At 52.5% G+C, this 13,211-nt stretch overlaps 1 protein-coding gene across 2 annotated transcripts in view; it reads left to right on the plus strand.

Annotated features, from left to right (window-relative positions):
• Positions 1-13,211, plus strand: part of LOC138250331 (drebrin-like) — a 387,037-nt gene that overhangs the window by 245,501 nt on the left and 128,325 nt on the right. For both annotated transcript variants that reach the window (XM_069205131.1, XM_069205216.1), the window contains exons 5-6: positions 22-156; positions 10,311-10,388. In XM_069205131.1, the coding sequence (XP_069061232.1) occupies positions 22-156; positions 10,311-10,388 (213 nt within the window). The remainder of the gene's footprint in view (positions 1-21; positions 157-10,310; positions 10,389-13,211) is intronic.

Genomic DNA, 13,211 nt, shown 5'->3' on the forward strand with positions numbered 1-13,211 from the left:
TTCCATGTGTTCTCTTCCCAGGAAGCCAGTGTGATCATCAGTGCACGGCGCACAGAGGAAGTAACGTCCAGCGCAATCCACCATGCCCTCTCCAGCCTCACATCGTCCACCTCCACTTCACGGAAGACTCGACTCGTTGACTCAGAGGAGCTGGTGGTGAGTTCATTGGGGATTCTGTACATTTTCATGTCAGTGCTTCACTCTGAAGGTAGCCAAGCTTCTCTTGGGTTAGGGATCAGGTCACCTGTGAATGTAGCTAAGCTTCTTTCGGGTTAGGATTCAGATCACCTTTGAAGGTAGCCAAGCTTCCCTTGGGTTAGGCTTCAGATCACCGGTGAATGCAGTTAAGCTTCCCTCGAGTTAGGGATCAGCTCACCTGTGAATGTATCCAAGCTTCCCTTGGTTAGGGTTCTGATCACCTGTGAGTGTAGCCAAGCTTCCCTCGGCTTAGGGATCAGATCACCTGTGAATATAGCCAATCTTAGCTCAGGTTAGGGTTCAGTTCATCTCTTGATGCACCCAAGAGTCCCTTCGGTTAGGGTTCAAATCTCCTGTGAATATTGACAAGCTTTGCTCGGCTTATGGATCAGATCACCTGTGAATGTAGCCAAGCTTCACTCAGGTTAGGGATCAGTTTATCTCTTTATGCACCCAAGCTTCCCTTGGGTTAGGGATCAGATTACCTGTGAGTGTAGTCAAGCTTCCCTCAGGTTAGGGATCAGATCGCCTGGGAACGTAGCCGATCTTCCCTCAGGTTAGGGATCAGATCACCTGTGAATTTAGCCAAGCTTCCATCGGGATAAGGATCAGATCACATGTGAATGTAGCCAAGATTTCCTCAGGTTAGGGATCAGATCACTTGTGAACGGAGCCAGATTTCCCTTGGGTTAGGGATCAGATCACATGTAAATGTAGCAGAGCTTTCCTCGGGTTAGGGATAAGATAAGTGGGAAGGGTATGCCCAGACGTGGGTCCCGTGCTTCCCATGCCACTGGATTCAAGCTAGCCTGGCTGATGAGGGGTGAAACCCCGAAACCGGTCCCAGGATGCTTGTTTCCGGTCCAGTGAGGACCCGGCTTGGCAGTTCGGTCTGGACTGTTCCCATGAGGAACAGGGTCAAGACTGATTTGCATATGGCTGGGTCCAAACTGGGGTGGCATGGTGAGCAAAAGAACGATGGATTAAACCCAGATCTATGACTGGGGGTGAGTGTTTGACAATGTTCAGCATTCCGTCCATCACTTGTTGTTTTTGCTTTGTCGCCCTAAGTGGGAAGGGTATGCCCAGACGTGGGTCCCGTGCTTCCCATGCCACTGGATTCAAGCTAGCCTGGCTGATGAGGGGTGAAACCCCGAAACCGGTCCCAGGATGCTTGTTTCCGGTCCAGTGAGGACCCGGCTTGGCAGTTCGGTCTGGACTGTTCCCATGAGGAACAGGGTCAAGACTGATTTGCATATGGCTGGGTCCAAACTGGGGTGGCATGGTGAGCAAAAGAACGATGGATTAAACCCAGATCTATGACTGGGGGTGAGTGTTTGACAATGTTCAGCATTCCGTCCATCACTTGTTGTTTTTGCTTTGTCGCCCTAAGTGGGAAGGGTATGCCCAGACGTGGGTCCCGTGCTTCCCATGCCACTGGATTCAAGCTAGCCTGGCTGATGAGGGGTGAAACCCCGAAACCGGTCCCAGGATGCTTGTTTCCGGTCCAGTGAGGACCCGGCTTGGCAGTTCGGTCTGGACTGTTCCCATGAGGAACAGGGTCAAGACTGATTTGCATATGGCTGGGTCCAAACTGGGGTGGCATGGTGAGCAAAAGAACGATGGATTAAACCCAGATCTATGACTGGGGGTGAGTGTTTGACAATGTTCAGCATTCCGTCCATCACTTGTTGTTTTTGCTTTGTCGCCCTAAGTGGGAAGGGTATGCCCAGACGTGGGTCCCGTGCTTCCCATGCCACTGGATTCAAGCTAGCCTGGCTGATGAGGGGTGAAACCCCGAAACCGGTCCCAGGATGCTTGTTTCCGGTCCAGTGAGGACCCGGCTTGGCAGTTCGGTCTGGACTGTTCCCATGAGGAACAGGGTCAAGACTGATTTGCATATGGCTGGGTCCAAACTGGGGTGGCATGGTGAGCAAAAGAACGATGGATTAAACCCAGATCTATGACTGGGGGTGAGTGTTTGACAATGTTCAGCATTCCGTCCATCACTTGTTGTTTTTGCTTTGTCGCCCTAAGAGGAAAGGGTATGCCCAGACGTGGGTCCCGTGCTTCCCATGCCACTGGATTCAAGCTAGCGTGGCTGATGAGGGGTGAAACCCCGAAACCGGTCCCAGGAAGGACCCGGCTTGGCAGTTCGGTCTGGACTGTTCCCATGAGGAACAGGGTCAAGACTGATTTGCATATGGCTGGGTCCAAACTGGGGTGGCATGGTGAGCAAAAGAACGATGGATTAAACCCAGATCTATGACTGGGGGTGAGTGTTTGACAATGTTCAGCATTCCGTCCATCACTTGTTGTTTTTGCTTTGTCGCCCTAAGTGGGAAGGGTATGCCCAGACGTGGGTCCCGTGCTTCCCATGCCACTGGATTCAAGCTAGCCTGGCTGATGAGGGGTGAAACCCCGAAACCGGTCCCAGGATGCTTGTTTCCGGTCCAGTGAGGACCCGGCTTGGCAGTTCAGTCTGGACTGTTCCCATGAGGAACAGGGTCAAGACTGATTTGCATATGGCTGGGTCCAAACTGGGGTGGCATGGTGAGCAAAAGAACGATGGATTAAACCCAGATCTATGACTGGGGGTGAGTGTTTGACAATGTTCAGCATTCCGTCCATCACTTGTTGTTTTTGCTTTGTCGCCCTAAGTGGGAAGGGTATGCCCAGACGTGGGTCCCGTGCTTCCCATGCCACTGGATTCAAGCTAGCCTGGCTGATGAGGGGTGAAACCCCGAAACCGGTCCCAGGATGCTTGTTTCCGGTCCAGTGAGGACCCGGCTTGGCAGTTCGGTCTGGACTGTTCCCATGAGGAACAGGGTCAAGACTGATTTGCATATGGCTGGGTCCAAACTGGGGTGGCATGGTGAGCAAAAGAACGATGGATTAAACCCAGATCTATGACTGGGGGTGAGTGTTTGACAATGTTCAGCATTCCGTCCATCACTTGTTGTTTTTGCTTTGTCGCCCTAAGTGGGAAGGGTATGCCCAGACGTGGGTCCCGTGCTTCCCATGCCACTGGATTCAAGCTAGCCTGGCTGATGAGGGGTGAAACCCCGAAACCGGTCCCAGGATGCTTGTTTCCGGTCCAGTGAGGACCCGGCTTGGCAGTTCGGTCTGGACTGTTCCCATGAGGAACAGGGTCAAGACTGATTTGCATATGGCTGGGTCCAAACTGGGGTGGCATGGTGAGCAAAAGAACGATGGATTAAACCCAGATCTATGACTGGGGGTGAGTGTTTGACAATGTTCAGCATTCCGTCCATCACTTGTTGTTTTTGCTTTGTCGCCCTAAGTGGGAAGGGTATGCCCAGACGTGGGTCCCGTGCTTCCCATGCCACTGGATTCAAGCTAGCCTGGCTGATGAGGGGTGAAACCCCGAAACCGGTCCCAGGATGCTTGTTTCCGGTCCAGTGAGGACCCGGCTTGGCAGTTCGGTCTGGACTGTTCCCATGAGGAACAGGGTAAAGACTGATTTGCATATGGCTGGGTCCAAACTGGGGTGGCATGGTGAGCAAAAGAACGATGGATTAAACCCAGATCTATGACTGGGGGTGAGTGTTTGACAATGTTCAGCATTCCGTCCATCACTTGTTGTTTTTGCTTTGTCGCCCTAAGTGGGAAGGGTATGCCCAGACGTGGGTCCCGTGCTTCCCATGCCACTGGATTCAAGCTAGCCTGGCTGATGAGGGGTGAAACCCCGAAACCGGTCCCAGGATGCTTGTTTCCGGTCCAGTGAGGACCCGGCTTGGCAGTTCGGTCTGGACTGTTCCCATGAGGAACAGGGTCAAGACTGATTTGCATATGGCTGGGTCCAAACTGGGGTGGCATGGTGAGCAAAAGAACGATGGATTAAACCCAGATCTATGACTGGGGGTGAGTGTTTGACAATGTTCAGCATTCCGTCCATCACTTGTTGTTTTTGCTTTGTCGCCCTAAGTGGGAAGGGTATGCCCAGACGTGGGTCCCGTGCTTCCCATGCCACTGGATTCAAGCTAGCCTGGCTGATGAGGGGTGAAACCCCGAAACCGGTCCCAGGATGCTTGTTTCCGGTCCAGTGAGGACCCGGCTTGGCAGTTCGGTCTGGACTGTTCCCATGAGGAACAGGGTCAAGACTGATTTGCATATGGCTGGGTCCAAACTGGGGTGGCATGGTGAGCAAAAGAACGATGGATTAAACCCAGATCTATGACTGGGGGTGAGTGTTTGACAATGTTCAGCATTCCGTCCATCACTTGTTGTTTTTGCTTTGTCGCCCTAAGTGGGAAGGGTATGCCCAGACGTGGGTCCCGTGCTTCCCATGCCACTGGATTCAAGCTAGCCTGGCTGATGAGGGGTGAAACCCCGAAACCGGTCCCAGGATGCTTGTTTCCGGTCCAGTGAGGACCAGGCTTGGCAGTTCGGTCTGGACTGTTCCCATGAGGAACAGGGTCAAGACTGATTTGCATATGGCTGGGTCCAAACTGGGGTGGCATGGTGAGCAAAAGAACGATGGATTAAACCCAGATCTATGACTGGGGGTGAGTGTTTGACAATGTTCAGCATTCCGTCCATCACTTGTTGTTTTTGCTTTGTCGCCCTAAGTGGGAAGGGTATGCCCAGACGTGGGTCCCGTGCTTCCCATGCCACTGGATTCAAGCTAGCCTGGCTGATGAGGGGTGAAACCCCGAAACCGGTCCCAGGATGCTTGTTTCCGGTCCAGTGAGGACCCGGCTTGGCAGTTCGGTCTGGACTGTTCCCATGAGGAACAGGGTCAAGACTGATTTGCATATGGCTGGGTCCAAACTGGGGTGGCATGGTGAGCAAAAGAACGATGGATTAAACCCAGATCTATGACTGGGGGTGAGTGTTTGACAATGTTCAGCATTCCGTCCATCACTTGTTGTTTTTGCTTTGTCGCCCTAAGTGGGAAGGGTATGCCCAGACGTGGGTCCCGTGCTTCCCATGCCACTGGATTCAAGCTAGCCTGGCTGATGAGGGGTGAAACCCCGAAACCGGTCCCAGGATGCTTGTTTCCGGTCCAGTGAGGACCCGGCTTGGCAGTTCGGTCTGGACTGTTCCCATGAGGAACAGGGTCAAGACTGATTTGCATATGGCTGGGTCCAAACTGGGGTGGCATGGTGAGCAAAAGAACGATGGATTAAACCCAGATCTATGACTGGGGGTGAGTGTTTGACAATGTTCAGCATTCCGTCCATCACTTGTTGTTTTTGCTTTGTCGCCCTAAGTGGGAAGGGTATGCCCAGACGTGGGTCCCGTGCTTCCCATGCCACTGGATTCAAGCTAGCCTGGCTGATGAGGGGTGAAACCCCGAAACCGGTCCCAGGATGCTTGTTTCCGGTCCAGTGAGGACCCGCCTTGGCAGTTCGGTCTGGACTGTTCCCATGAGGAACAGGGTCAAGACTGATTTGCATATGGCTGGGTCCAAACTGGGGTGGCATGGTGAGCAAAAGAACGATGGATTAAACCCAGATCTATGACTGGGGGTGAGTGTTTGACAATGTTCAGCATTCCGTCCATCACTTGTTGTTTTTGCTTTGTCGCCCTAAGTGGGAAGGGTATGCCCAGACGTGGGTCCCGTGCTTCCCATGCCACTGGATTCAAGCTAGCCTGGCTGATGAGGGGTGAAACCCCGAAACCGGTCCCAGCATGCTTGTTTCCGGTCCAGTGAGGACCCGGCTTGGCAGTTCGGTCTGGACTGTTCCCATGAGGAACAGGGTCAAGACTGATTTGCATATGGCTGGGTCCAAACTGGTGTGGCATGGTGAGCAAAAGAACGATGGATTAAACCCAGATCTATGACTGGGGGTGAGTGTTTGACAATGTTCAGCATTCCGTCCATCACTTGTTGTTTTTGCAGTTCGGTCTGGACTGTTCCCATGAGGAACAGGGTCAAGACTGATTTGCATATGGCTGGGTCCAAACTGGGGTGGCATGGTGAGCAAAAGAACGATGGATTAAACCCAGATCTATGACTGGGGGTGAGTGTTTGACAATGTTCAGCATTCCGTCCATCACTTGTTGTTTTTGCTTTGTCGCCCTAAGTGGGAAGGGTATGCCCAGACGTGGGTCCCGTGCTTCCCATGCCACTGGATTCAAGCTAGCCTGGCTGATGAGGGGTGAAACCCCGAAACCGGTCCCAGGATGCTTGTTTCCGCTTGGCAGTTCGGTCTGGACGGTTCCCATGAGGAACAGGGTCAAGACTGATTTGCATATGGCTGGGTCCAAACTGGGGTGGCATGGTGAGCAAAAGAACGATGGATTAAACCCAGATCTATGACTGGGGGTGAGTGTTTGACAATGTTGAGCATTCCGTCCATCACTTGTTGTTTTTGCTTAGGGATAAGATCACCTGTGAATGTAGCCAAGCTTCCCTGGTGTTAGAGTTTAATTTTTCTCTATATGCAGCTACGCTTCCTTCTGGTTAGGGGTCAGTTTATTTCTGAATGTAGCTAAGCTTCCCTCAGGTTATGGATCATGTCACCTGTGAATGCAGCCAAGCTTCCTCCCGGTTAGGGATCAGGTCACCTGTGAATGCAGCCAAGATTTCCTCAGGTTAGGGATCAGATCACCTGTGAATGTAGCCAAGTCTCCCCGGGTTAGGGGTCAGATCACCTGTGAATGTATCCGAGCTTTCCTGGGGTTAGGGATCAGATCACCTGTGAATGTAGCCAAGCTTCCCTGGTGTTAGGGTTAAATTTATCTCTATATGCAGCTACGCTTCCCTCAGGTTAGGGGTCAGTTTATTTCTGAATGCAGCTAAACTTCCTTCAGGTTAGGGATCATGTCACCTGTGAATCCAGCCAAGCTTCCCTCAGGCTAGGGATCATGTCACCTCTGAATGCAGCTAAGCTTCCTTCAGGTTAGGGATTATGCCACCTGTGAATGCAGCCAAGCTTCCCTCATGGTAAGGATCAGATCACCTGTGAATATAGCCAAGCTTCCCTCGGGTTGGGATCAGATCACCTGTGAATGTAGACAAAATTCCCTCGGCTTAGGAGTGTGAACACCTGAGAATGTAGCAAAGCTTCTCTTGGGTTAGGGATCATGTCACCTGTGAAATCAGTCATGCTTTCCAGTTAGGGATCAGCTCTCAGTGTAGCCCAGCGTCCAGGATGTCAGGGATCAGTTCTCAGTGTAGCACAGCTTCTCTTTAGTTAGGGATCTGCTGATCTATCAGTGTAGCCCAGCTTCCCTTTTGTTAGGGCTCAGCTGATCTCTCAGTGTAGCCCCACTTCCCTCGTGCTAGGGATCACCTGATCTCTGTGTAGCCCAGCTTCCCTGGTGTTAGGGATCAGCTGATCCCTCAGTGTAGCCTAGCTTCCCTGCTGTTAAGTATCAGTTGATCTCTCAGTGTAACCCAGCTTCCCCGGTGTTAGGGATCTGCTGGTCTCTCAGTGTAGCCAGCTTCCCTGGTGTTAGGGGTCTGCTGGTCTCAGTGTAGCCCAGCTTTGCTGGTGTTAGGAATCTTCTGGTCTCTCTGTGTAGCGAACCTCCCTGGTGTTAGGGATCACTTGATCTCTCAGAGTAGCCCAGCTCCTCTGGTATTAGGGATCAGCTGATCTCTCAGTGTAGCCCAGCTTCCCTGGCATTAGGGATCTGCTGATCTCTCAGTGTAGCCCAGCTTTCATGGTGTTAGGGATCAGCTGATCTCTCAGTGTAGCCTAGCTTCCCTACTGTTCGGGTACAGCTGATCTGTCAGTGTAGCCTAGCTTTCCTGCTGTTAAGGATCAGTTGATCTCTCAGTGTAACCCAGCTTCCCTGGTGTTAGGGATCTACTGGTCTCTCAGTGTAGCCCAGCTTTCCCTTTGTTAGGGATCAGCTGATCTCTCAGTGTAGCCAGCTTCCCTGGTGTTAGGGATCAGTTGATCTCTCAGTGTAGCACAGCTCCCCTGGTGTTAGGGATCTGCTGGTCTCTCAGTGTAGCCCAGCTTCCCTGGTGTTAGGGATCAGCTGGTCTCTCAGTGTAGCCAGCTTCCCTGGCGTTGAGGATCAGTTGATCTCTCAGTGTAGCCCAGGTCCCCTGGTGTTAGGGATCAGCTGATCTCTCAGTGTAGCCGGGCTTCCCTGATGTTAGGGATCAGCTGATCTCTCAGTGTAGCACAGCTCCCCTGGTGTTAGGGATCAGCTGGTCTCTCAGTGTAGCCAGCTTCCCTGGTGTTGAGGATCAGTTGATCTCTCAGTGTAGCCCAGGTCCCCTGGTGTTAGGGATCAGCTTATCTTTCAGTGTAGCCGAGCTTCCCTGGTGTTAGGGATCAGTTGATCTCTCAGTGTAGCACAGCGTCCCTGGTGTTAGGGATCTGCTGGTCTCCCAGTGTAGTGAGCTTCCCTGGTGTTAGGGATCAGTTGATCTCTCATTGTAGCCCAGCTCATCTGGTGTTAGGGATCATCTGATCTCTCAGTGTAGCCCAGCTTCCCTGGTGTTAGGATCAGCTGATCTCTCAATGTAGTCCAGCTTCCCTGGTGTTAGGTATAAGCTGATCTCCCAGTGTAACCCAGCTTCCCTGCTGTTAGGGATCAGTTGATCTCTCAGCATAGCACAGCTCCCCTGTTGTGAAGGATCAGCTGATCTCGCAGTGTAGCCCAGCTTTGCTGGTGCAAGGGATCAGCTGATCTCTCAGTGTAGCTGATCTTCCCTGTTGTTAGGGATCAGCTGATCTCTCAGTGTAGCTGAGCTTCCCTGGTGTTAGGATCAGCTGATCTCGCTGTCTAGCCGAGCTTCCCCGCTTCCTTCAGGTCAGCCCTCACATGATGGAAAGCACCTGACAGCACATTTTGTCACCGACAGTAGCGAGTTACTAGCCACAAGGTGGTTGTTTCATGCTCCTGGAGCCGAGCAGGTGGTCCCCAGGTCTCTCCCGTCACTTCTGTACAGATGGGAGACCCAGGAAGCAGAGAGAGGGTGACTGGGGGTGCCTGGAACCCTTGCCACCCTTGCCTGAGTAGGCTATGGACCAAGAGGTGCCCCAGGGCAGTCAAATGCAGAAGTACCGGTCCTTGTGCAGTTCTGGCCTCTTCTGTTCTCAGAGGCACTGGTGTGTCTAAAGTCTGCTGAACACCAGGAGGACAGCCGGTTGTCACCGCCTCCTAGCGTAGTCCACGGAAGTATGCAAAAAAATGGTGGCTGGAGTGCTTGAATTAATCTCAACCACTCAAGGCCGCATCCCAGTCCAGCTGTATTTTGCCCACCATACCACCCCAGTTTAGACCGAGCCAGTTGCTAATCAGCTTTGACCCTGCTCCAATGGGAACAGCCCAGCCCGAACTGCCAGGCCAGGTCCTCCCAGGACCGGAAACAAGCATCCTGGGGCCAGGTTCACTCTGGTCAGGGCTCTTCAGCCAGGTATAGTTTGGTTCCAGTGTGTACAGGACTCAAGTCTAGGTATACTCGTCCCACTAGGGTGACACACTGAAGTATATAAAAAAGTGATGGGTGGAACGCTTGAATTCATCTCAGTCATTGGTTATCACTCGGGATCGCATCCCAGTCCACCGTTATTCTGCTCACCAGACCACCCCAGTTTGGACTCAGCCATTTGCAAATCAGCCTTGACCCTGTTTGAATGAGAACAGCCCATGGGATGGGACAGAGAGCTGCTGCCAGTGGTTTGACAAATTACAGTCATTTCTCCCATCACCCTTTGTGTGCTTGATGTAATGTCCTAAGTGCCCCAGGTATGCCCAGATGTGGGCCCCCGGCGCACTGTGCCAGTGGAACCGAGCTGGATGCAGCTGAAGAGCTCTAACTAGGGTGACACCGGCCCGGGTGGCTTGTGTTCCGGTCCAGGGAGGACCCGGCCTGGCAGTTCGGACTGGACTCTTCCCCTGATGAGCAGGGTCAAGACTGATTAGCATATTGCTGGGTCCAAACTGCGGTGGCTTGAGGAGCAAACCTGATGGGCTGGGATGCCTCCCTGAGTGTTTGCCAGTGGTAGACAAATTGCAAGCATTTCTCCAATCCCCTTTTGTGTGTTTCCTATTGTAGCCCAGTTCTTCCAGCCACCTCATTGTCCAAAAATAAGGTCTTTCAGTGCTATAGACTCTCAAAGGAGAACGTGACATCACAAACGTACTAACATCAACTTCCTCTTCCTTCTTTCCAGGGGACCAATTACAGGAAGACAAACCCTGCGCTGGAGATGCGGCGCAGCAAGAGGGACTCCTTCTGGGCCCAGGCGGAGGTGAGTGAACCGCCGGTCGGTGTGCGGCGCTAGAATGTAGCACCAGAGCTCCAGGCGCTATGTTCCTTTGAACCCGCTGAGAAGGATGATGGAGAAGGCTGGCGTGGTCTGGATGCAGAGTGCAGTCTCTCAGTAGTAGTAATGCCAGGTGCACCCCTATCTAGAGGATGCCCCTACCTGCTGTGTGCCCCTACCTGCTGTGTGTCCCTACCTGCTGTGCACCTCTACCTGCTGTGCGTCCCTACTTGCTGTGCGTCCATACCTGCTGTGCGCCCCTACCTGCTTTGCGACCCGACCTGCTGTGCGTCCCTACCTGCTGTGCGCCCCTACCTGCTGTGCACCCCTACCTGCTGTGCGCCCCTACCTGCTGTGCGTTCTCACCTACTGTGCGCGCCTACCTACTGTGCGCCCCTACCTGCTGTGCGTCCCTACCTGCTGTGCGTCCCACCTGCTGTGCATCCCTACCTGCTGTGCACCCCACCTGCTGTGCATCCCTACCAGCTGTGCGCCCCTACCTACTGTGCGCCCCTACCTGCTGTGCGTCCCTACCTGCTGTGCACCCCTACCTACTGTGCGCCCCTACCTGATGTGCGCCCCTACCTGGTGTGCGCCCCTCCCTGCTGTGCGTGGTGTTGCAAGTGCACAGCGAAGTCACTGCACAATCCTGACACAGCAGCTTTACTTTATCACAAGACACAACAAAGTGTGTTACAAGGGAAGTCCAACAATGGAGAGCAGTGAACACAACACAGCAGTACCTAGCAGCATCTGGTGTGTACCCTGCAGAGCAGAAACACCTCCAGCTGGTGTTGAGCACAGTGTCAGCTGATTGGCGACAAACCATAGTACAACACACCAGTGCACACCACAGCATCATCATCGATGGTTTCTTTTTTTTATTTTGGCCCAGGAGGGGTCCCTCTTGGTCCCCACCACAGAGCTGTGCAGGGCAGAGTATCTCTACAATACCAACTAACATTATCATTTGTGATGGGACTAATTCCCTGAGTCCTGTAATAGCTACTAGCAATTTTTGTCTCATGCTGCAGGCAGCCAATCAGAGTGCTCACTCCTGCTGGAGTCTGATGCCCACAGGAGCGAACTTGGCCAAGGGAAAAAAGCTGTGTGGACCAATCAGAATGCTCCATTTTTAAAAATTGGGTTTGAGTCCCTCAAACTCAACCCTTCACCCAAACCTTAATCTCTCAAAAACTTCAGAATGGGTTTGCACCAAATCACACTTTCTAGAACAAGATCTAGCTTTCTCCCAGATTTGGTGTACTTTGTTCAGCAGTTTTTGTAGTAGCACTGTCTAAAAGGGTCTATGGAAAATGCAAAAGGATTTTGCCTTTTGGGGCACCCCCCATTGTTTCATGGCCCTTGCTTTATGGACAACCCCGAATCTTTCTATTCCCACATAAGCAAAAAAGAGCACTTTTTGGGAAAGTTTTGTGAAGATTCGTCAAACTGTGCAAATTTTATTAGCAAATTAAAAAAGGCATTTTTGTATGGAAATGCTGATCTATATATCTATCTATCTGACTGTCTGCCTATCTATCTGTCTGTCTGTCTATCTATCTGTGTGTGCAGGCGTGCTGTGTGTGTGTGTGCAGGGGTGCTGTGTGTGTGTGTGCAGGGGTGCTGTGTGTGTGTGTGTGTGCAGGTGTGCTGTGTGTACAGGGATGCTGTGTGTGGGTGGGGCCATGTGGACGTCTGGGGGGGCATGTCTGGGCCCTGGGGTGTATGGTAACTGCCCCCAGTGTCACTTTAAACATCCTCCTCTTCCCACAGTCTGTGTGTGTGTTTCTGTGTGTGGGTTTGTTTTTTTCTCTTTAGACATCCCCTTCCCGCAGTCCAGAAGGCTGCTTGTGTGTGTGTGTGAGATGTGAGTGGGTGGGTGTCTCTGTGTGGAAACTGCTTCCAGCGTCACATTAAACATCCCCTTCTCACAGTCCAGGAGGCTGCTTGTGTGTGTGTGTGTGTGTTTGTGTATGGGCGTGAGGTGTGTGTGTGTTGGGTAGGTGTGTCTGTGTGGTAACTGCTCCCAGCATCCCTTTAAACACCCCCTTCCCACAGTCTAGGAAGCTGCTTGTGTGTGTGAGATGTGTGTGGGTGGGTGTGCCTGTGTGGTGACTGCTCCAAGCCTCACTTTAAACATCCCCTTCCCACAGTCCAGGAGGCTGCCTGTGTGTGTGTGTGTGTGTGTGTGTGTATGTGCATGTGTGTGAGGTGCCCCTGTGTGTGTGTGTGTGTGTGTGTGTGTGTGTGTGTGGTAACTGCTCCCAGTGTCACTTTAAACATCCCCTTCCCACAGTCCAGAAGGCTGCCTGTGTATGTGTAGGGCTGCTGTGTGTGTGTGTGTATGTGATGTGTGTGGGTGGGTGGGTGTGTCTGTGTGGTAACTGCTCCCAGCAACCACTTGAACATCCCCTTCCCAAAGTCCAGGAGGCTGCTTGTGTATGTGCAGGGGTGCTGTGTGTGTGTGTGTGTGTGTGTGTGTGTGTGTGAGAGAGAGATGTGTGTGAGTGGGTGTGTCTGTGTGGTAACTGCTCCCAGCGTCCCTTTAAACACCCCCTTCCCACAGCCCAGGAGGCTGCTTGCGTGTGTGTGTGTGTGTGTGTGAGATGTGTGTCGGTGTGTCTGTGTGGTGACTGCTCTCAGTGTCCCTTTAAACATCCCCTTCCCACAGTCCAGGACGCTGCATGTGTGTGTGAGAGAGAGATGGGTGTGTGTGAGGTGCTGTGTGTGTGGGGGGGGGGGTTGTGGGTGTGTGTGTGTGTTTGTGTGGTAACTGCCCCCTGTGTCACTTTAAACATCCTCTTC

Source organism: Pleurodeles waltl, chromosome 1_1, assembly GCF_031143425.1.
Source record: "Pleurodeles waltl isolate 20211129_DDA chromosome 1_1, aPleWal1.hap1.20221129, whole genome shotgun sequence".
NCBI classification, from domain to species: domain Eukaryota; kingdom Metazoa; phylum Chordata; class Amphibia; order Caudata; family Salamandridae; genus Pleurodeles; species Pleurodeles waltl.